This window comes from Chiloscyllium plagiosum, chromosome 21 (genome assembly GCF_004010195.1).
Source record: "Chiloscyllium plagiosum isolate BGI_BamShark_2017 chromosome 21, ASM401019v2, whole genome shotgun sequence".
NCBI lineage: Eukaryota > Metazoa > Chordata > Chondrichthyes > Orectolobiformes > Hemiscylliidae > Chiloscyllium > Chiloscyllium plagiosum.
This window is the reverse complement of record NC_057730.1, coordinates 21,475,448-21,499,654: the sequence shown is the minus strand read 5'-3', so window position 1 is coordinate 21,499,654 and position 24,207 is coordinate 21,475,448. Positions and strand designations below refer to the sequence as shown.

Genomic DNA, 24,207 nt, shown 5'->3' with positions numbered 1-24,207 from the left:
GCTGAACTTTCCAGCTTGGCTGAGCATGCTATCACTGAACCAAGACTAATACATAAAATGCACTATCAAGTTTGTTGATTTAATGGAACTTACGTTTAGTAGATCGGAAACAAGTCAAAAGGTGTCCTGTAAGGATATGGCACTTATCCTTAAAAACTTAAGTCCAGCATTGTACTATTTTACACAAATTTTCGATTGCAGATCAATAACTCAATCAGCTGAGCAAGAAAACAGCTTCACTCAAGTTTGAAGATCCTGGGATATGCAAAATATGAGATAAGAAAACTCACCTGTACAAATGGATTAACAATTTTTTCCTTAGAAGTATTCCTTCTTATATTGGGATGAAACATTCTTACAGTTCAGCAGTATCATTATGTCAAACAATGATTTTTAAGATTCTCCAAGATCTGCAAAGTTTAATTTCGCTGACAGTAGGAATATTTAATTCCTACTGAAGTAAAGACAATCAAGGAAAGCTAGTAAATATAAATACAAAAATAAACACGATTTTAGGAGAGCTCTTAACACAGAACCATGTTTTCAGAGACAGCCAAGAAAAAAATGATCACAATGTAAATTAATATATATCAATGTGCATCAGTATAATTAAGAGTTGGGTAAGAGTCTTTTGCTGTTGAAAACATTGGGGTATGGATGCTCTCTGTTTTTTAAAATGACACGCACACGGACAGTTGAACTTACCAGCCTAGTATGATTCAGTCCTCATTGTCCAGATTCCCACAGTGAAATACTTGTGCCTCACAGCACAACTCATGTTTAGCTTTATTATGAATACTGTACCAATTGACAGATGGTACTCTGAACATTTACAGTGAAATTATGTCCTGTTATTCACAGTAAAATGGTTTTTAATATACAATTGATTACAGATTGGTAGTAATAAGTCATATATTGCTTATCTATATACATATAGCTTAATATTTCACATACATTTTATCAACAAAGCATAGGCAAACTATTTACAAGTGAAACCAACTGCAAAGCAGCACTCCCCTTTCCACAACGCATAAACCCCATACACCCAACAGGCCACACACAGTCACTGCCTTTAGTGTTGCTCAGAGAACTGCTCCTTCATGACTACCACAAGCTAGGGCTATGTTCTAGCAGCAGCTGGCAGGTCTCAGCAGCTGTGCTTAGGCCAGTTTGGTATTCCAAGATCCATCTTTGCATTGGCTGTAGCTATGTAATTTTGCAAATGTCACTGCATGGCTCAAGCTAGAGTGTGATGACATTCTTCAGGCAGAGTCTCAAATGGACAAGTGTGATTCCATATTTGTTTATTTGGGCTGAAAGTGGAAGTGCAAGGACTCCTTCAATTAATGTTTTGCAACAAAATTATTGGGAAGATCAAACGCCAAGGTACAACAGAAAAGATTATCTAATCAAAGTGGGCTGGTCTGCATTATCTAAAATCCCCCAGCTACCCTCCAGACCAACTAACTAGCCAACCCTGTTTGCTCATCACTGGAGTGTCTCAGCATGTGGTAATTAGGATATATAAGGATTCAAGATGGCTAATTCTGATAAATATCAGTTATATACTGTGATGGGGAGGGGAATAGGGAAGAACAAAATTTGGAACAGCGTCTCTCAAAAACAGACAACACTTTTGAGAAAGGTAATAAAATTCCACAGTGATGCACTCTCAATTTGTAAAGTCTGCACTGATAGAAACTGCACACATCGTGCAAGAATGGGTCTGAACCATGATTGTGTGTTTTAATGGAGGGGTCTGTGTACAAAGTCTGTCCATATATGTGAGGTAGGAGAAAGAGGCCATTGAATCCACATATATAATGTTCAGCTGAATCCCACTCAAAAACAGACTGAATGCACTTTCTCTGCACTCCAGCAATATCAAATTAGGATGGTCAAAGCACTAAAAGGATGAAATTGTTCAGCTTGGAGCAATTTGCATTCAACAGCACTGCCACACCTCAATAGAGCAGTCATGGTTATGCCCAAGTGTAAACAATATATAATATACAATATGTTATACAATAATTAAAACCAACACCCTTTTGTCTTAAAAAGTACTGATTTGTCCTTTAATGGTCAGTTTTGGCAAATTACTTAGGGCAGGGAGGTGAGGGAGAAATTGAAAACTAACACAGCTAGAATAGTGTATGCCACAAAAGACTATCCTGAAAAGTGGTGGGGAGGGTATTGAGTGTTCACTGCTATTGTTGCGAAGCCTGACTTCAATTGTGCAGAGCTTCTTATGGACAAACTACTGATCAAATAATTTATACAACTATTAAATTTAAATAGAGTTGAAAAATACTGAACAGCTGTCCAGTCTGCTAGAACCTGCAACAGATTGCTGGAATACAGGCTCCATCACTTCTGATGTGCTAATTGGATGTCAGGTGTTGGTGTCACTATTACTGGAAGTAGTATGGAGCAGGCTTCCTGGCCAGAACTACAGTGACTTAGATGATGAATTAGAAAGAAATACACACATGAAACAAAAACTTGCCACATATCTGGAAAATGTGCTGAAACCTCACAGGTGGGAATTTCACTGTAAACCATGTGCAAACTTTAAGGAGATAAACTGTGGGGAGCAAGACAAATTTTTTCATTAAAAGCTATAACTTGTCTGAGAGATCAGGTCATGTTTTCCACTTACTCAGACCTTTTGGACTCTGCTGTAAAAGACGAGATATTTTCCCATGAGGAGTTGAAGCAGTCCAGGTGACATATTCTAGTAAACCCCAGCATGTCAGGACTGGTTGGTAATCTCACACCATTATTTCTAGGCCTCAGACAAAAGATTTGAGTTTGAATTATACAAAGATGAGATATATTTCATTCATTAATACAAGGTATCTTCATTCCACTTTTAACAGTGCAATTAGGGCAGAAGTTTCAATTTGAGTGAACTTGAGAGGATAATTGTCTGCAGAAAGACAGAGTACCTAGGGCTTAGAATTAACTGCAGAGCTCTTGCTCAGATACCCAGGTGATAAATTGAGAGAACAGCAACTTCTCATTCTGACTATAAGATGATCTCTGAATCTCTGAACCAGAAATCTGGTTACTGATGTAGAACTTGCTAGTGTTTCAGTTCAATCTTTAATATAAATACCAACATTTAAATATTAAATATGGAATCAAATCATACTACACAATTATGATAATTTGAGGATAAAAGTGGCCTAATCCCTTTGTAGTTTTTATAGTTTTACTTTTGTGTATTAAATATTCAAGACCCATCAGAAGAAACACACTATCAAATCAAAGTATGTGTACACACAAGTTGTTTGATTGAAGGCCGGATTTGCAAAATTTGGAGATGGTTTGGACTAAAATAATGAAGCTGAGTGAAACCAAAGGCAGCTTAAAATGAATTTAGGCATTTTGTCATTTTTTATAAAAATGTATTTCAGAAAGATGCAATCGATTAAAGGGGTGACTAAATACCTCACTCATCCTTAGATTTTTGACCTGATGACCAATTTCGTTAAGAGTGCCTTGTTTACTTACTGGTGGAGAGGCATTGATCAGATCAAATACTTGAAACCTTGCCAAGACGATTATCAATTGCACTATTGTGCTGCCTGAATATGCATTTACATACTGATCCATGCTGAACAAGTTCCCTATGTGAGTTGAGCACCCAGGCTGCCACAATCGAGACCTTGCTATAAAGTAGGAATCTAGAACAATGTCATTTCAAGCCCCAATGCATCTGGATTTCGGATCTCACAAGAGAGGGTGCACACAACATGGTCAAAGAATCTCAAACTAGATCCATCTACTTAAACCAACAGAACCTGAAAATACCATGCCACAGATCCCCATAAATATCATTTTGGGGTTGTTCAGTTTAATACTGTTCAATAAAACATAATTCCAACACTGGTTTATCATTATTACAAACATCTTAACATTATTCCATACATTGTTTGACACTGCATCCTCAAATTGCATTTTTAAAAATATCTATCAATTCTCACCCAATGTTGGGGAAAGATACAGTCATATTAAGGGTAAATTCCAGCAGGACAGTTTTCCAATAGTTCACCCAGAGTGTCTGTGTACTTAGTGGGAAAATGTAAACCAGTACTCCACTTGATGAAATGTCAAGAATCAAGTTAAATGAAGAACTGATTTTTAAAGTATGACAATTTGCTGACACCTCACAATAAGGAGTCTGAAGAACAAATCACAGTATCAGAATGGCTTACATTTCCTGACACAGTCTCAAAGTGTCAACAGTTGCTTGTTACAGGTTTCAATATGTATAAACCAAAAACTTCAAACAAAAGCAGAACTGAAATAAAATACACCATAGAGTTTATGTTGGAAATAAGAGAGACAACAAGTTGGGGAAAATCTCTTACTAACACCAGTAGTAACACAGATCTGAACAATGTATACTATTTTTAAGGGATGCACACAATTCAATTCATACACTCTCTGAACTAGTGTGAAAACTGCATCAATAATATACATTATTCAATTTGGTAAGATAAAGGAGGTGCCGTTATTTGCATACCGTCCATCACCACATGCAGAATTTTTGTAATGATGGAATGTTTACTGAACCCTTTTATATCAAAAATCATTACAATGAAATAAATGTCATTTGTTGCTTTCATAAATTTAAGTCCAGCCTTCCAAAAACATTTAAATAAAGTATTTGTTAGCGACAATTTTTGTCATTTGCACATTAGCCCACCATAGCCTTCCTAGAGTTAAGAGGAAGGAACAGACAACTCCATCGCTTCTGGAAATGCTGCACATGTGGTTTGGCAGAAATGTTCCTTTTGTGTAGTGATCAGACTATTCTGCTTTCCCCTTCTTGAAGGCTGGAAAGTGACTTGTTACTGCAGCAAAACCTGACTGCTACAAGACAAAACATTACTCAGTGGGTAGCTTGTGGTCAGGTGGACCATGACTGGAATCTGCTCAGCAGTAAGAGTCTCCCACTGGTCTGGGTAGTGGTCCTGCCTTATTCCACACCTCTATTTCTAACTATAGTTAACTTTAAGAACTGAAAGTAGATCTCGAATCAGAATGTGTCAGGGCTTTTAATGAGAACATTTAGCTTTTGGGGATAATCAAAACGTCTGTTTTCTAACCTGGAATCAATGCAAATATTTACATTAATTCAACTCTCTATACTGAATAAGGCTGTTCAACATTCAAAACTTTTCTTATACAGATTTGAACAAACACTGAACTCAAGACTTATATTGACTGAAAAGAATTTAAAAGAATCAGAGCTCTCTAGACACCAGCATGGAAGAGTGCATATGAAACCCATCCACAGTCTGCTTTCAACATGTGGTTTGTAGGTACAGTCAAAGAAAATGAAAGACAGGGCTGTATCCTCAAGGTTGAACTGGCATATTCGTTTCATAATTTGGAATAAATCAGGACTTACTCAGGGATTGTTAATAATTTACTTGACCAGATCCCTCCCACTCCTTGTGTACTGAACGCTTTCACCAACATCCACCCTCAGTGGTTGTTTTCAGATGCCCAAATTAAAAGATTACTTTAACTACAGGTACAAAAAGTACAAGAAATAAAATTGCATGGAGGAAGAAAATGAGACAGGAGTGAGGTGTATGGACAACAGAAAAGGTGGAGGAAGGATGTAACCATAGCTTTATCCAGGGTTCTAAAATTAAGCCATGCTTTCAGTTACCTCCATCCATTCTACCTGAAGTACATACTTCAGTTTTTCCAAAGGCACTTAATATCAAAAAACAGCACAGACATTTGCAATGGAGCTGAATCCTGTGTTACTGTGATCCACACAGCAATCAGGACATAAAATGAAATATTAAAAACCGGAAAGCTAATTATCATGTCACGCAGACTACCAACGTGAACTGATTCCTCCCGGGTGAAGCCGGTTTGTGGTACGAAAAGATGCATCATAGTTGGCTAGATATTTGTAACTTTGTCAGTTCATTCATTTCCTCTGGATCCTCATCACCCACTTTGTCGTCAGCTTCCTTAATCTGCTCTTTCGTGACCTTCTGACATGCAGAGGATGAGTCATTAGCCTCAGTATTAGCAGAGCAGTGACCGGATCTGTCCAAGACTGGCAGAGAAGGCACAAGATTGGCAAGCTCATCTGTAGGTGACCGCCCAATACTTCCGTCCACTTGCACTCGGATGTCTGGAGACACTGAGTGCTGGTGTGATGGGATGATCCCAGTGTTTGTGCTTTTTGGGTACAGGTATGTTTTCATCTGACCTTTACCCTTAACGTTGACCGTCCCTCGGTAATCAAAGTCATAGCCCATCTCGCTCAATATTCGATAGCTCTCTTCACTCACCTGGATCCTACACTCCACTCCTGTAGTGTCCATCCTACTAGCAATGTTGACAGTGTCACCCCATATGTCATACAGTAGCTTTGTAGTGCCAATAACTCCTGCAGTGAGGGGTCCATGGTTGAAACCAATCCTTAATTTAAAGTTGAACCATAGCATGTCCTTGTTGAACTCATCTACGACCTTCATCATTTCTTTGGCAAACTCAAAAAGTGTCTGTAGGTGACTATGCGGATGGTTGCTATCACGCCGTTGTGATGGATTCAGCCCAGAAGCTGCCATGTAAGTAGCTCCAATAGTTTTAATCTTTTCAATATTGCTGTTAAATTGGGGTTTGCTCAATAATTCATCAAAATCACCAATAAGTTCATTCAGCACCCGGTAGCATTCCTTTCCCCCTTCATAGTTCTCCTCATAAAATTCACTGAAATTAACTATGCTGGCAAAAATAACTCCAACATCTTCGTGGTTTTTGGAGTAATGAGGAGTTACCTTGAGCTGATCAGCCACATGGGCTGGGATGATGTTATGAAGGAGCCAGTCTGCTTGATCTTTCATGCTCTGTATCTTGTGCCGATGAAGATCTGCCTCCACATTTCCATGGTAATTGAGACGGTAACTAACCTCAAACTCTCGGTTCAGGAACCAGACAAGCAGAAGCAACAAGACAATATCCAGAATCACCTCGTGTCTGATCAACTCCAGATTCTTTGAACTCCAAGTTGGCATCGAAATATTGCACCCAACTTCTCTGCTTTTGGGGGAGAGAAAGGGGGCATGGAGAGAGATGGATAGAGTGAATGAGTTTTCTTTATGACAAGCAAAAACAAATAACTAGATGTCATGCTTTACTATACAGAATGGATTCAAAGCAAAGAACTGCCTGTAATAAACATGGATGCTCAACTGGATAACACTTTCTAACTTAGATTAATGTTACATGGATGAAAAATTCAAAATGATTGCGGAAATAGCAGGGGGGAAAAATGTAAACGTGCATGTTTTCAAATGAGGTTGAGAAGCTTTTAAATAGACTAAACTTTCTAATTCCTGATGAAGGGCTCCTGCCCGAAACGTCGATTTTCTTGCTCCTTGGATGCTACTTGACCTGCTGTGCATCTCCAGCACTACTCTAATTTTGACTCTAATCTCCAGCATCTGCAGTCCTCACTTTTGCCTAAATGTTGTTCTAAGACAAGTTACAACCTGTCCAGGCCACAGGAGCCACAGACTGTGTTTATAAGCCTGCTTTTAAAATGATGCAATATTAGGTAGCCAGATTTACTCAACATAGGAAAAGGAGCAGGCCATTTAGTTCCTCAAGCTCATTCCACCATTCAATGAAATAATGGCTGATCTGTGGCCTAGCTGCATATATCTGCCTTTGGCCCACACCTCTTAATACCTTTGCTAAAAGAAAAAAAATGTATTTCAGATTTAAAATTAATTCAGGATCCTGAGGTCCTAGTGTATAGGAAACTGTGTCTTTAATGTCCTAAGGATGTCTCAAAGCACTTTACAGCCAATGGCACATTATATCAAAGTAGAAAATTGATTCAATATACATATGAACTGTCCAAATAGTATTTATTGAAGGATGAATGATGCTAAAACATCAACAGAACTGGTGACTCTCCTTGAAATATTGCTTTGGGATCTTTAAAAATCTAAATTCATAGGAAACTTACTGCAGAAAAAAGGAAGTCAGTTTGGCTCATGTGTCTGCTTTGCCAAAGGAACTAATGGACAGCATCTTTGCAACTTGTCACACTACAAATGTATTTTAAAGTAATTTTTTAAGGCAAAAAGAGTTCCTCTTCCTTACATCGTTTCAGGCAATGAGTACCAGGCCCCAGCACACTCTAGGTTTAAAACTCTCAATATCTTGCTAAGCTTTGTGCTAATTACTTTGAATTTATGCACTTGGTTATCAATGGCAATATAGTGCGAAATGTCATTCTTCAACCCCACTTCCCTAGGGTCTGAAAGAAAGATTAAAATCATGTGGTATCCTGCACTGACTGAGGTGTTTGATAAAATAATAATCATTAAATTAGTTGCTGAAAACCAACTTTCCACAACTGATCTTAAGAGTCATGACATGATCTTAAATCTTACCTGAATGATTCTATAGGTTCAGATGTGGTTTCTGGAAAGCTGCAAGTAAAAAACATATGTCTGAAAACAGTTTTCTTTGTCACGCATGTCACTTTTTCACTTCCCAACCCATCTAACTTCTTACAGCTAACCTGTTAGCCTAAAGTGCAGTTTCTACAGGTTTAATCATTAGTTTACTCAAGTTATTCATTTTCCTGTTAACTTCACCCCCGTACTACAATGACATTACTCATAGACCACCTAGGACCAGCATATTTACTAAAATATTGTTTTAAGAAAACAATTGATTTAAGAGCTTGGAGATTTGTTCAACTCTCTCTAAAATGTATTTCAAAATCTAGTTCCAGGTATTTGTCTTTTCTCTACCTCACTAGGTTGACTCACACTTTAAAGACAATTTGCTCTCCATCAGTTCTTCACATTTTCGTTATTATTTATATGTGGTGAAAGATATCCCATCTTGTTTTACACAGTGGGTCTGTAGCTCCTGCTGAAGCCATCACTGTAACACTGTCCATTACCAATGGCCAACAACTGAACAAATGGTAATTTCCCTTGTCCAGGTGCAAACATCAGTTGCAAGTCAGTCGCACGGAATTGTCGATTCAAATTCCCAGCTGCAAATTGAATCTTGGATATATATGGGTAAAACCTTAGGACAAAGTGATTTTACCAAAAACAAAAATTATATGATTTAACATGCTTTTTGTAATTAATTCAGGAAGATGATAGACTAACTTTTGAAATTTTCCTTTTCCAGCTATTTATTTATACATTATTGGCATTTAGATATTAGATTAATTTATATCAGAACTTAAGAAACAGGAGCAGAAACAGACCAATTGGTGCCTTAAGTTTGCTCCAGATAGTTGATTTAATTATTCCCTCAACTTCACTTTCTGTTCTCCATAAACAGATTTCTTATCCACGGGTTAAGTCAATCTTGAAAATAGTTCTTAGAACTTAGCCTTCACCACTTTGTGACACTGGGTGGGGGAGTTTGTTGCTCTCGTCATCATCCTTGGCGAAAGTGTCATTACTTAAAAGGTGACTTTCAATAGACAATAGGTGCAGGAGTAGGCCATTTGGCCCTTCCAGCCAGCACCACCTTTCATTATGATCATGGCTGATCATCCATGATCCCTTTCAGATGTGACAAGATATACAAATATGAATTGAAGGGATTGCTATTCAGCTCCCTGGGCCTACTCTACCACTCAGTAGGGCATGAATGATCTGCACTCAAATCTGCATTCCTGTCAATTCCTGATATCTTTTAAGCTCCTTACTTAACAGGAATCTATTTCTTTAAAAATACTTAAGGATCATACTTCCACTACCTTCTCAAGAAAAAAAGTACCAAAGACTCATGCCCCTCACCAGTTTTAAATGGGTGACCACTGATTTTTAAACAGTGATCAAAAATTCCAGATACTTCCATAACAGGAAACATCCTCTCCAAATCCTCAGGATTTTTCATGTTTCAATGAAGTTGCCTCTCATTCTTCTAAACTCTATTAGATACAAGCCTACCCTCTCCAGCCTTTCCTCATAACATTCCAGGTATTGGTCTGATAAACTTTCTCTGAACGGCCTCCAAAATATTTACATTCTTCCTGAAATAAAGTAACAATAATGTACACATTACTCCAGATGTTACATCAACTGATCCTTCCTCAGAACTGGTTCTTTTGGTTTTTATTTAGCTTTACCAATTCCTTGTTGTACTTGCATACTAATCTTCTGCAACTCATGTATGAGGACATGTATGTGCATCTGAGCTCAGCAATCTCTTCCCATTTAGAAAATGTACTACTTTTCATTCTTCCTGCCAAAGTGGATAATTTCACATTTTCCACATTATACCAAGTTTGCCTTGCCTTCGCCCACTCACTTAACCTATCTATATATTTCGTAGTCTTGTCCTCTTCACAATGTACTTTCCTACCCAACCTTATGTCATCAGAAAATTTGGCAATGATATCTTCCATCCCTTCACTTATACCATTTTTATAAATTGCAAATAGTTGAGGTCTCAGCACCAATCCATGTTGCACAAGCTCACTGCATCTTGCCAATCTGAAAATGACTAATTTATGCTTCCTCACTTTATCTCCCCTTCCTGTTAGCAAGCCAATCTTCTATCCATGTCAATATGCTACCCCTGCATCACAAAGTTTAACAATAGCTTCTATCATTTTCACTGTGACAGATGTAAAGCGTCCTGTTTTCAGTCTCACTCCCTTTTTTTTAAATAACGAATTCACCATCTTCTAATCTAATGGGACCTTCCCTAAGAAAAAGGAATTTCAAAAAATTAAAGCCAATGCATCAGCTCTCTCACTAGACACTTCTTTTAATACTCTAGGATGAAGTCCTTCAGGACCTGGGCATTTGTCAGTCCGCATTTCCCACAGTTTACTTAGCACCATTTGTCAGGGGATTGAGATTCATCAGGTTCCTCCCTCCTTTCATTTCCTGATTTATTACTGCTTCTAGGACATTACTTGATTATTTTATATTAAAGATCAATACTGAATACCTATTCAATTCATCTGTCATTTCTTCATTTTGCAATATCAATTCTTCAGTCTTACTTTCTATAGGAGCAACATTCATTAATTCTTCTTTAAATGTCTTACCATTGTTTTTATACTTCTGGCTAGCTTGCTCATGTACTGTAATTTTCTTTTTTTTTAAAAAAGTTATTCTTTTGTTTTTATTGGTCACTGCTACCTAGGGTTGCCTTCACTATTAGATCATTAATTAATTCTACCTCATTGCACCATACCAGGTCATGCATACCTCCACTTTGGATGGTTCAGAACATTGCTGTTCAGAAAACTTTCTATGAACTCATCATGTCTGTGCATGCTGATAATTGATGTGGTAATGCTGCTCTCAGTATTGACTTTTGGTTTCAGAAGTTACACACAAATCTGGATAAACACGCAAAGAAAAATATAAAAAGGAACATAGCTTCTCAGCTAAGTTACATTTGCCCATCCACTTTCTCAGCTGATAGGTAGATTAATACCTTCCACTATCACCGTGTTTTTCTGACAAGCTTTCATTCATGCTCCACACTACCACGTCATTACTGTTAGACGGCCTGCATACCACTCCTGCAAGTGACATCTTGCCTTTATCATTTCTTGCCAAACTATTTCCACATTTTGGTTTTCTGAACTTAGATCATCCTTCTCTTCGGTGCTAATACCATTATCTAACAGAGCCACCCATCCATCTTTTCCTATTTTTCCTGTCCTTCCTAAGTGTCCTGTAGCCATCAATATTCAGGTCCCAATCCATTTCCTTCTGCAGCCATTTCTCTGCAATGGCTACCATATCATACAAGTATGTCTTTGTGCTTTCAGCTTAGACATTTTATTTTGAAAGTTGCATGCACGCAGATGCAGAGCCTACAGTTTTATCTTCCTACCCTTTGCAAATTTTCATCTTATCCAATTGTTGCCTCTTAGATTTGTACACTATTCGTTACTATCATGATTTCGTCTGTTAGTATTTTTCTCTTTGGCCTGATTCTAATCTGATTTATGCCTTCCCAAATTTGATCCCTTATATCCACTGCTTAGTTTAAACTCCTCACTATTTCACTAGTTATGAATTTGACAAGAATACCAGCCCAAGCATGGTTCAGATACAGACTCTCTCTTCATTACATATCTCATTTCCCACAGTACTTGCACAGACATGGATTATTCATACAGCTTGAATCTAAGACTATCCATCTGAAGAATTTGCAGTCTTGTTCATGCAGGAAATTCCTTAAGCATAATGAACTGATTGCTGCAGTTCTCACCGTCATCATCAAATTAGGTTTCTAATCAGTTCGTTTTCTAATCAGAAAAAACTGTACTATCCCTAATTCTTAGATGTCCCCTCACCTCGAATTGACACATGAACATAAAGAAAAGACAGGTAGATTGTTCAGCCCCGTGAGACTACCTTGCCATTCAATCAGATCTTGGTTGAGCAGTTTGTCTTTTGAATTCAATATTCCCATCTAGGTGTGATAACCCTTAATTCCCTTCCTTAACAAAAACCTACCAACTGCCACCTTAAAAATATTCAATGATTCTCTCTTCTTCACTTCTGTGACAGAGTGTGCCAAAGCTGCTGATTGTTGAGAAAAAATTAACCTAATCTCTATCCTAAAAGGGCAGCCTCAAAGTGCCCTTTAGTTGTGAACTTACCCAGAAGAGGAAACAATTTTCACATCCACATCAAGATTTACACAGTTTAATGAAGTCACCACTCATGCTTCTAAAATTCAATAAAAACACCCTAGTCTTTCTAACCTACCCTCATGAGGCAACTTGTTCATTCCAGGCATCAATCTAGTGAATTTCCTCCGAAGTGCCTCTAACATACTGAGATAGTTCCTTGGCTGGGAGCAGATAATTTATATTAAGAGGTAATCTAAAAACTATTTTTCCTGTAATTTAGCAATTCGCTTAAACTGCAATATTTAGTTAAGAGAAGTTTTATTGCAACCTTAAATCAGGAAAATAGACACACTGAGAAAAGTTGCAGCTAGTTAATTATTAGCTGGTTTAATCCAGTTTGTTGAACCTTCAGTTTTCAGGGAGTCTAAATAAATGCTTCCATTGTTGTTGCTTTGGCTTTACAATATTTAAAAATAGGATTTTTTGAGTTAGCAGTAAGTATATGTGCACGCATCGAGTGGGGACCTTTTCTCTCCTAACATTTTCATCCTCGCTTTCTCTGCAGGGGAGAAAGGTAATTCACGAGCATTGAAATTTTTTCTATTATTCCACTGTAATTAGTAGCGCTTAAAATTACAAGATTGCAGATCTACTTAACCAACTGGAATATACATCCTGCAGTGAAAAAGGTAATGGATACACTATATACGCCAGACTAATGTATCTGCATAAAGTGCCACCAGCTGCACAAGCTTGAGCTCTGGGTTTTGAAACTTTACTTCATGGATACATAACAGAGGCTGCAGCTGGAGCTCAAGCTGAAGATCTAAATGGAGAGCCAGTTTAAGGAGGTGATCACACCACAGGTGAGAAGTATATAAGTGAGTGAATAGATATCCGCCCAGCTTACCACCAAGTAGACAATGCAAGAGCCCAAAGTATATTTTGCTTGCTATTCAGTATTTCATTTAGGATAATGATAAGAGAATTGACAAGTGGATGGCATCAGGGTGAGACAGACAGAGAAGGAGCAATAAGATTTGAGGTTTTTAAAGTCAGAGATCAAAGAAGTTTTTGACATTATCCAGGATGGTACCATACTTCCCTGGTACCAAAATAATGAGATGTTACAGAGCAGAAGCAGGCATTCTGCTAGGGCAGGGTACTCAGGAGGGTAGCAAGTTTCTGGGGCATTGGAACTTAGATGGCTTACAATTAAACAATACCCTTGCAAAGAAATTTGCTAGTACTGTTGGGGAGGCTTTAAACAAGATTGGCAAAAGGTTTGGAATCTAGGGGCAGGTTCAGAGCAGGAAACAGTAAGCAGTACTTAGCATGTAACCTCAGCTTTCAGAGTCAAACTCATAGTATACGTAAAAGGAATTTAGCAATATTAAATCATTATAATAAACCATTTTACATATAACACAAGTAATACAGCAAATAAAACTAACAAGTTAGGGACACAGATAAATGCATGACAACATATCTTTGTGATAACTGAAACTGCTTCACTTTAAAGTAGGATAAGGATGGCAGTTCTTTTGAGACTGGACAGGGATGTTGAGTTCTCAAGCTTAATACAGATAGGGATTTTAAAAAGATGGAGCATAGCTTTATTGGTTAAAGAATCAATTACAGCTGAGATGAGGGATGGAATGGTAATGGCTGATGCGTGTTTTTTCCAAATGGAAAGCCATTTTCAATGGTGTCCCACAGGGATCAGTGTTGCATTCCTTGCCATTTGTGGTAGATATTAATGATTTAGACTGAAACGTGGTTGAGAACATGATTGAGAACTGGCCAGGTACTGACAGTGACTAGGATGGCTGTGGACTGTAGGATGGTATCAATGGTTTGGTTTTGATGTAGTCTATTTGGACTGCAGCAAGGTTTTTGATAAGGTCCCACATTGGAAACGGATAGCAAAGTTAAGGGCCCAAGGAATCTAATTAAATTTGGCTAATTGGAACCACAATTGGTTGAATTGCAGGAAGCAGAGGTTCATGGTTGGGGGGGGTTTCTGACTGAACTTAGGTAATTGGTAGAAAGGTAGAGGGGACAACAGTAAAGTGTGTTTTTTACCCATAGCGTAGCATGTGTCTGGAATTCACTGCCTACTTTGCCATGAGGTAGAAACAGTAAAATCATTTAAAAGGAACATGGATTTGCACCTGAAGCACTGTAACTTACAAGGCTATGAATCAGATTAGAATGGGCAGCTAGTAATTCAGCTGGCATTCACATGATATTTTGAATGATCTCAAATGGAATAGGATTTCATTTGCTGTCTTGATTACTTGTTGTACCTGCATACTTTCTGTAACTCATGCACAAAAATACCTAGATCTCTGTACACTTAGAATTCTGCAGTTCAACTGTTTTGGTGACACACTTTCTTACTTTTCTGCCAAAGTGAACAATTTTACATTTTCCCATATTTTATTTCATCTGACAGGTTTTCTGCCCATTCAAAACCTCAATCTACAACCTCCTTATGTCATCACAACATACTTTCTTAGCTGTCTTTCCATCATCTGCAAATTTAGCTAATATGCCTTTGATCCCCTCATCCATCGAAGTCGTTGATACAAGTTATGAAGAGCTAAGGCACCAATACAAACCCCCGAAGGGCTCCTATTGTCACACTGTGGCACTCTGAAAAATATGTATTTATGCATACTGTTTCCTGCTAGTCAACCTTCTAACCATGCTGGCACGTTACCTACAGTGGCATGTGTCTATTTTGCATAATAAGCTTTACATGGCACTTTGACAAAAGCCTTCTGCGAATCCTAGTATAGTACATCAATGGGCTGTCCCTTATCCATGGCATATTTTACTCCTTCAAAGCAGTTCAATAAACCAGTTTAATACAACTTATCTTTGCCAAATTATGCCATCTCTTTGCGATTACCATGAGCTTTTCTAAGCACCAGCCTATAACCTCCTTAATGATTAATTCATCACCTCATCACCCTGGTTTCATGGTTTCCGCCTCTCTTGAATAGATGGGTTACATTAATAGTCTGATTGGAGACTAACCCAGCCTTTCCAGAATGGAGCAAATTTTGGAAAATTAATGCCAACCTATTTACTATATTATTAGCCACCACGTTTTACAAATCTAGGATGAAGCCCATCAGGACCAAGTACTCATCAGGCCACAGCTCCATCCATTTACACAGTATTGCTTGTGGTTGTAATTTCACCAAATTCCTCTCTTGCTTCCATCCCCTGATTATAGCTATACTGGGATGTTTTTTATATGCTCTATAATGAAGACAAACAAAATACTTGTTCATTTCATTCACAATTTCTTTATTATTATTATTATTATTTTATTAACACCCCATTTGCATGCTTTAGAGGACCAAAATTCACTGTTTGCTTTTTTTTTAAAAGAAAAGGTAGATGCAGGAACTCCGGCTTTTTTTTTTTAAAACATTTATAGCTAGCTTCCTCCCACACTTAATTTCTTCCTAATGAACCTTTTAGTCTTCTTTATCTTTTCTTATATTCTGACTTGCCACTCACCTTTGTGCATTTGTATTTTTTCCTTAATTCTGGTGCTTTAATTTCTTCAGATAACCATTAATGATTGATCCACTCCTTGATTTTTTTCTTTTCCGTAGAAAAACACTTAGAGTATTCTGAATTTATCCCCTTAAAATTTTTCCATTGCTTCCCTATATTCCATCCCAGTGACTCAGATCACTTCGGCTGGATCAACTGCATACCCACATAGTTGTCCTTATTTCAAGTTTAAAGTACTAAACTTAGACCCACTCTTGCCCCATTTTAACTGGTTATAAAGTTCAATCAATCATACTGTGGACACTGTTGTTTCTCTGAAAACAACCTAGAGATATTCTATGTTCTATCCTTGCTCCCTTCTGGACAGTGCATTCAGGTATAAACCCAATTTCTGCTATCTTGTAGCTGATATAGTGTTGCTTCAAACACATTTCATAGAATTCTACATTTTAAAAAAAATCAAATAAAGTCATATCACCAAAGAGTTGTCAAAGTATGAATGGTGAACAACATTTATAAAGGAATCCAACCTTGTATCAGATGTGAAAAGGGTACAATACTCACATGGAAGGACATAGTGTCACATACAGCAGGATGAGAAGTGATATGCCTACTATCGTGGCCAAAGAGAATCTCATCCAGGAGCTCAACTGACAGAAGTTACAGTAGTGAATGAAAGTAATGATCATTGCACAACAGAAGAACATGGTAACCTGCAGAAAGAGCAACATGTAAAACAAGTTAAAAAGTTAAAGAGCCACGAGTTAACAAAATACAGGCCAAACTGCTTCTGGTTCACAAAGATCATGTGCACAAATAAAAACAAAGTATGGGGAAACAGAGCAGATTTGGAAACATCTGTGGACAGAGAAAGAGTCAACATTTAGTGTCCAAAATGACTCTTCTACAGTTCTGAATAAGATGCTACCATACTTGCTGAATTTCCTCAACACTGCTTTTATTTCAGATCTCCAATATGAGCAGTATTTTGCGTTTCATTTGAGTGGCACGCATAAGTTTGTTTTTGTTTAAAATAATGTAGTAAAGTGCCTTCATTTGAAAGTCCCTCTCAAGTCAGAGCATAACAATGATCAAGATCATGAGTCATATATAACACAGGTGGAGGCCTTCAGCCCAACATAGCCAGTCTTTGAAAGAATATAAGAACTAGAAGTAGTTGGCATCTGGCCCCTCAAACCCACTCCGCTATTCAACATGATCATGGCTGGTCTTTCCATGGCTTCAGCTTCACTTATCCACCCTCTCTCCATAACCCTTAATTCCCTCACTGTTCAAAAAGTATCTATCTTAAAAACATTTACTTAGGAAGCCTCAACTACTTCAATCGGCAGGAAATTCCATAGATTCACAACCATTTGGGTAAAGAAGTTCCTCCTCAATTTGGTCCTAAATCTGCTCCCCCTAATTTTGAGGTTATGCCCTCTTATCCTAGTTTCACCCACCAATGGAAACACCCTCTCTATCTCTATCTTATCTACTCCCTTCACAATTTTATATATTTCTGTAAGATCCCCCTTCATTTTTCTAAATTCCAATCAATATAATCCCAGTCTACTCAGTCTCTCCTCATAAGCCAACCTTCTTAACTCCAGAAACAACCTAGTGAACCATTCTGCACTCTCTTCAGTGCCACGATATCCTTTCTCAAGGGCTATCAATTAATCCCACTATCCCAATTGCCCTGTAGATCTCTTTCAGCAGTTACTGTTTAATCTGCTTCCACCATTCTTTCAATGCAACCTTGAAATCCCAAATGAGCAATCTATTAAAGGATTTACTACTTATTTTAAACAAAATCAGAATTTGCGAGAGAAACTCAGTGGGTCCAGCAGCATTTGCAGAGAGAAAACAGTTAATGTTTTGAGTCTAGTGACCCTTCTTCAGATGCTGCCTGACCTGCTGAGTTCCTCTAGCAAATTCTGATTTTGTTAAAAACAAGTGGTAAATCCTTTTTGACTACATTCTTAATTCTAGTTGAATAGAGTTTCTCCAACAATTTGTTCTTGTTTGCTTCGGATCTTCAGCACCTTGGTTCTTTGTTTTATTTATCTTCCCACTACAATGCAAAGATACTCACATTTATATTGGTTTTAAATTCACATGTAAACTGAGAGAACACAGCAACTGCAGGGAGAGAGATGAGAATGGCTCCGAAAAAATGACGAGGCAGCCAACCAGAGATCGCCTTCATCAGCCTTTTAGTGCATGGCATCACGTCATCCAGGTAAAATGCCATTCTACAATGGAACATTGGGCTGAGGTTAGAACAGGGGAGTTAAGAATTAAATCAGCAGTTCTAAATAATTTCATGAAGTTGCTGCAACTTACCACAGCCATTATATTTAAACTAAGTAGGTTTAGAACCACAGAAAAGAATAACTTTGGTAGTACGAATAACCAGACCCAACTCTGAATTGTGCCTGCACTTTGTTATTCTGTATTCTAACACAAACTGAGAAATCTCTGAAGTCTACATGAAAAATTAAAGATCAACCTGAAGTGTTTATCCTATCTAGCTGTGTTGACAGATGCTTCCTGACGTGTTATGCTTCCAGCAATTGATCTCATTTGCTGTGTGTGTGTGTGTGTGTGTGTGTGCGCGCGCGCACGCAGTACCAATAATTTTCAGGAGATGGAGCTAGTTTTCCAGTAAAGGCTGGAGTTGACCATGAAACTGAAATAACCGGAGGTGAACAATCCATTGGAAATAGAACAATTTGCCATTTCACTTTGAAACGTAGCTCCTGCTTTGCAATTCAATATACTATTGCCAAAGCTTTTAAGAAAATAAAACTGTAAAATGTAAGAAAACTGTATAATTATCACTGTAACACACACAAGCTGCATTGCAAAGTTCCAGATCTTTGCCACCCAAAACTCCAAAATAAGCATTTTACGTAATGTTAGCCCAAGTTTGGGAAAGAATGGAAGAAAAAGAATTAATAAATAATTGACCGAAGTTAGAAATAATGCTGTGCACCATAATGGAATTCCAGTTCATAGATTGCAGTAGTCTATATTCAACCTTATTGCAATGAGAAGCAAATAGCTGTGGCGTCATTACTAGTCACCTTATAAGGGATAGCTTGCATTATTGTTAGTCTGGGACCTGGAAATTCAGGTTCAGTGCAATTGTGCCAGTCTAGAATCTTAATCATAAAATCCCTACGGTGTGGAAACAGACCCTTCAACCCAACAAGTCCACACTGACCGTCCGAAGAATATCCCACCCAAACCCATTCCCCATTACTCTACATTTACCCCTGACAAAACTACACATTCCTGAACACATTGGGCAATTCAGCGTGGCCAATTCGCCTAACCTGCACCACTTTGGATTAGATTTTCCTTGTACATACAATGGAATTGTTGTAATGTGGAATGTGCCACCTGAAAGGATGGGGAGTCTTAATCAATAAGAGCTTCAAAAGAGAATTGGGTAAAAATCTGAAGGGCGAAAAACACTGTAGGGTTATTAAGCAAAGTCCTCCCATTCTTACCAGACCATGGGACTTCTCTCTCATTAGGGAGACACGACTGGTGGTGGCTTAACCTGAGGGTCAGGTGAAGGGAGAGGTTGAGGAGGAGAGTCAGAGAATCCCGACAGTGCAATCGGAGGCCTTTCGGCCCATTGAGTACACACGCCACCCTCCGAAGAATATCCCACATGATTCTCAGGACCCTGCATTTGCCATGGCTAATCCACTTAGTCCTTTGTGATAAACGTCAGCTAGTAAAGGGTTTGAACCCAGGCTGTCGGCTTCAGAAAGCAGCCAACTGAACTAAACCGACCCCCAGGAGCAGCAGGAAGGGGCAATGGAGTGGAAGTAATTATATAGTCCTAATATTGTGTCAGTCTCATGTTGTGATTGTGCGTCAAATCTTGCCCACAGATCGTGAAAAGGCCAGTGTTGAGAAAGATTGTCAGAATGGTAATTGAGTGATTAAACTGTCCCTGTGCCCTCTGAGCAACTCGAATGCAGGAGTTGAGTGGCTCCTACCACCTCTGCAGCTTCCTCCCCTCACAGTTTTTAATGACTATCTGAGCAAGCAGGCAGTGACATTCAAAGATGTTGATGCCTTTCTAATAAAGGCCTGATCATTTGTTTGCAGAAGATAGGGACAAGAGTTGTTGGTAGCAATCGAGTTAGTCCATCATGATCTTGAATTCTTTACGAGAGGGCTTGCTAGGCAACTGCTGACATCCAGCACATTCACAAAATGCTCAATATTTACTCAGCTATTCAGTCTGATTTCTGAAAGATTTGCTGCTTGGCAAAAGCTCGCCAAGATCTGGTGTCTCACATGTAATCATATTAAAGATTCCTCATGGCTGATAGATGTGTGGTAATGAGAATACGTTAAGTTTATTTTGTGTGCAATTATAAGACACCTCAGGATTATAAGAGGATGAAAATTTGCCTAAAACTTCAGCACACAGAAGTGTTAATAATTTCAAGAAGCTGAGAGGATTTGTTTTGTTGATATTGTTTCCCATTTCTTATCCATATACAGTGGAAACGCGATTAACCAAACGTGATGGGCAGGCACTATTTCGTTCGGATAATCTATTATTCGGTGAATCGATTAAATGCCTTTCCTCTGAGGCTCAGAGGTTTAAAGTCTGCTCCCTATTCAGGAGACTGCAGCCGCACACAGCGCGTGAAACCCTGTCTCCCCCCCCCCCATCCCCACCAACCCGTCCAAAACCGCCGCCAAACCCGATCCAGCACCTCGCCTGCTCTCCAGCGCAAAGCTCGCGAGTCCCTGCCCCAAACCGGTCCAAACACGACCCCACTCCCAATCCTGTCCCCCAACCTGGTTCAAGCCCAACCTCCCCACCCTGTCCCCAACCTGGTTCAAGCCCAACCTCCCCACCCTCTCTGGGGCATCTGGACTACACACCAACAACAACACTGCTGCTGCTGTCTTTGTGGGGTAAGTCTCCAAATAGTGCACAGATACACACACACAACCTTTTACTGCAAATTTTTGAAAGGTTCCATGTTTGCTCTGTACAGGACAATGTTGGAGAGATTATTCCTGGGAAGCAGTGGGGTTAGGATACACCCCTCTGTAGAACTCCAAGGAAAGTGTTGGGAGAGAGGTCAGTCATTTGGAGACGATGCCTGTTTAATCACTGTAAACAAAAAATGCGATCACTGTTGGAAACAAGTCTTTGATGTAATGTTCCTATCGGGACCTCGAGATCTCCTTCGGATAATCCGATTTTCGGATAATTGGTATTCGGATAATCGAGATTCCTCTCGACAGTGCAACTTTCCCCATCAATATGATACAATGGGGAGAATGAGGGAATATGGCAGGCAGAAGAGGAGATATGGTGTTGAAACTTTACATATTATTAATGAAAATGGTCCTTATATTTTTATCATGGTGATGAAATATGTTCACCAAGAGAATCAGCCAAATTCAAGTATAGATCAATTGCTTACATGCAGGTAATGTTTCTGATTTAAACCATTTCATCATGGCTTCCTGGCCTTAACAAAAGAGATTCACTGTGATACCTGGTGAAGTGGCTAAAAAATTCAGTTTGGTACTCCAGTGCAAACTGAGGAACCACCATCTGCATGTTGACATCAACTGTGTCACCCTATTGCCTTGACTGAGATCAGATAACTCAACACTGAAGCACCAGGATAGTTACTTCAGTACAAGGCCTCAACCCATATCCCTTCAGAAACATTAAACCAGAGACCATTAAACATGCAACAGTCTGATTCAGTATCCTGAAACATAACTCCCAGTAATCTGTGAGCAATTCAGACATCTAAGTAAAAGTTGAAGTAAATAGTCTAATCCAAAGCTCAATTACCTAATTAAGCAATTTGAATTTTAAAAGCATTAATACTCAAGATTGTTGCAATAAAATGCTGCATCAATAAAATTCATGAGAGTGAGACTTATAACACTGGCCTCCTTGATTTGTGTTTTATCATCTCAAGCTTTTTAACAAAGGTGCACATTTAAAGCTGACCAACTTATGGGTAGAACCCAATGTATAAGCCAGAGTCGATGCATTCAGACATTCACACAAACAATGGTTTATGGAGGGAATTGACATTATGCCAGCTCTTTCCCAAGAAGCATGGACCCCAAATGCATACAGCCCTCCATACAGAATGCTCGTCTCACCTGATGGAGATAACCAAGGAAAGAACTTGAAGCAGAATCGCAAGGACAAAAACCACAACAGAGGCATGCGAAGGAGATGCACACAATCCCTGCTTCATGAAACATGTGATGGAGAGAAAGAGGAAGACTATGGTGGAGAGAAAGACATCAAGGAGTGAACTGAATGTGGCACTGGCAAACGTCTTCTCTGATGCATTGTTCACAACCTATTGGGGGAAAGAAAGAAAAATAAAAAATACTGTACATGTTCAACAAGTTCAAATACCAGAACATTACAAACATGTAAAGCAGAACAGATGGGAAACATAATGACCCAAATGAACAATTCCATGTATAAAATGCTTAATGTAAAGAAATTGGTTAAAGCAAGCAATGGTACCACCAGTCTGTTACATCCAAGCTTAACTAAATATTGTCCTATAAATGTTAATCTCGTAATATTTCAGATGTCTGGCGTTAACTTTGTGTTATAGCCATGGGTGATCTATTCACTTCTTTCATCTGGTTTGGATAATTTCTGCTCATTTCAAAATATTTTGCAAGCCTAATTAGAACTCGATCTTCTTCTGCAAAACTGGACAGCTGAGCAAGTCTCGTTATATTTCAGCACAGCTGGGGGCAAAGTAGTCATAAAGGCTGAAACATACAAAATTACATCAGAATAATGGGATGCAAGTCAATTAAAAGGCAGTTCAGGATAACCAAAATTAGCGACAGGTTTTAAAATACAAACACTGAACTCAGTAAAACAGATCCAAAAATGCAGATGCATAAAGGGCATTGTCAGGCATATGTTGCATCAAAAGAGGAACTTGACACAACCCAAGCCAAAGCAGCCCATTCACCCTTATAAATATCCATTCCCTCCACTGCCAGTGCTCAGTAGCAATCATGTACTATCCACAAGATGAACTGCACCAACTTCTCAAATTTCCTTCAACAATGAGAGATTTAATCTCTACTACAGAGAACAAGTGCAACAAAAAAAAACAGAATAGCACCAACATTAAGCCTCCCTCCAAGTCACACAGCATCTTGATTCATTGTTCCACCGCTGCTCGATCAAAATTTCCAACAGGACTACGTCAGATAGACTGCAATGGCTGAAAATTATAGCTCACTATCACCTCCACAAGGGCAAATGGATATGGTACTTTAATCCTGATGTTGCAAGTAAGGTTCCTCTCAAAGTAAATTTTAAAAAGAACAAATCCTCAAGGAAAACTGGATTGGGTCACTAGTGAACAAGTCATATTTCTGAAAGCAAGCTGCATACTACAAGCATGAGGTTTTGTTTAAGCTGAAGGACCCAGGCGATTACATCAGAGGGCAGCTCCACAGAAGGAAAAATCAGGAGCTTTGCCATGGCAACTGTGAACATGTTCTAGTTAATGCAACTATCAATGTATGTTAGTTATAAATGTAACTTTGGTTCTTTCTGTTCCTCTACATCAAGTTGATAGAGTAGACAGCAGGCGGAGACAAACTGGGTAATCTCATCACTTGGTTAACATATACAAAAGAATATGACTAAGAATTAACAGTTGCAGAAGTAGGTTTTCTCAAGCAGGAAGGGAAATAGGAGAGACTTAGTGTGATACTTTGGAAATTTCATCACACATCATATCTAAAAGAAACAAACATTTACATACCAATGGGATATCCATAATACTATAAAAATTGATGAATTTCTTTCTGTAGCTAAGCACTTGTATATTTTGCATATAGCAACATCTTAAACGTAAGTGATAACTAGTCTTGTTATTTTTTTTAATGGCAGTGATTTCAGTATAATTACTGTTCAGCACATCAAGAGATGGATCTGATTAGTTAACTTCAGGTGAAGAAATCAGAAA

The 24,207-nt window shown here is 38.5% G+C and overlaps 1 protein-coding gene across 2 annotated transcripts in view; it reads right to left on the bottom strand.

The window, feature by feature from the left end:
* Positions 1–661: 661 nt before the first annotated feature.
* adcy9 (adenylate cyclase 9) overlaps positions 662–24,207 on the bottom strand; it is a 171,973-nt gene continuing 148,427 nt past the window's right edge. The window contains exons 6-10 of one of the 2 annotated variants that reach the window (XM_043711470.1): positions 22,352–22,557; positions 18,270–18,429; positions 16,736–16,884; positions 8,445–8,483; positions 662–7,080 (exon numbers count right to left, since the gene is read on the bottom strand). In XM_043711470.1, coding sequence (XP_043567405.1) covers positions 5,922–7,080; positions 8,445–8,483; positions 16,736–16,884; positions 18,270–18,429; positions 22,352–22,557 — 1,713 coding nt within the window. In that variant the 3' untranslated portion in view covers positions 662–5,921. The remainder of the gene's footprint in view (positions 7,081–8,444; positions 8,484–16,735; positions 16,885–18,269; positions 18,430–22,351; positions 22,558–24,207) is intronic. The other variant, XM_043711471.1, reaches the window with a different exon arrangement.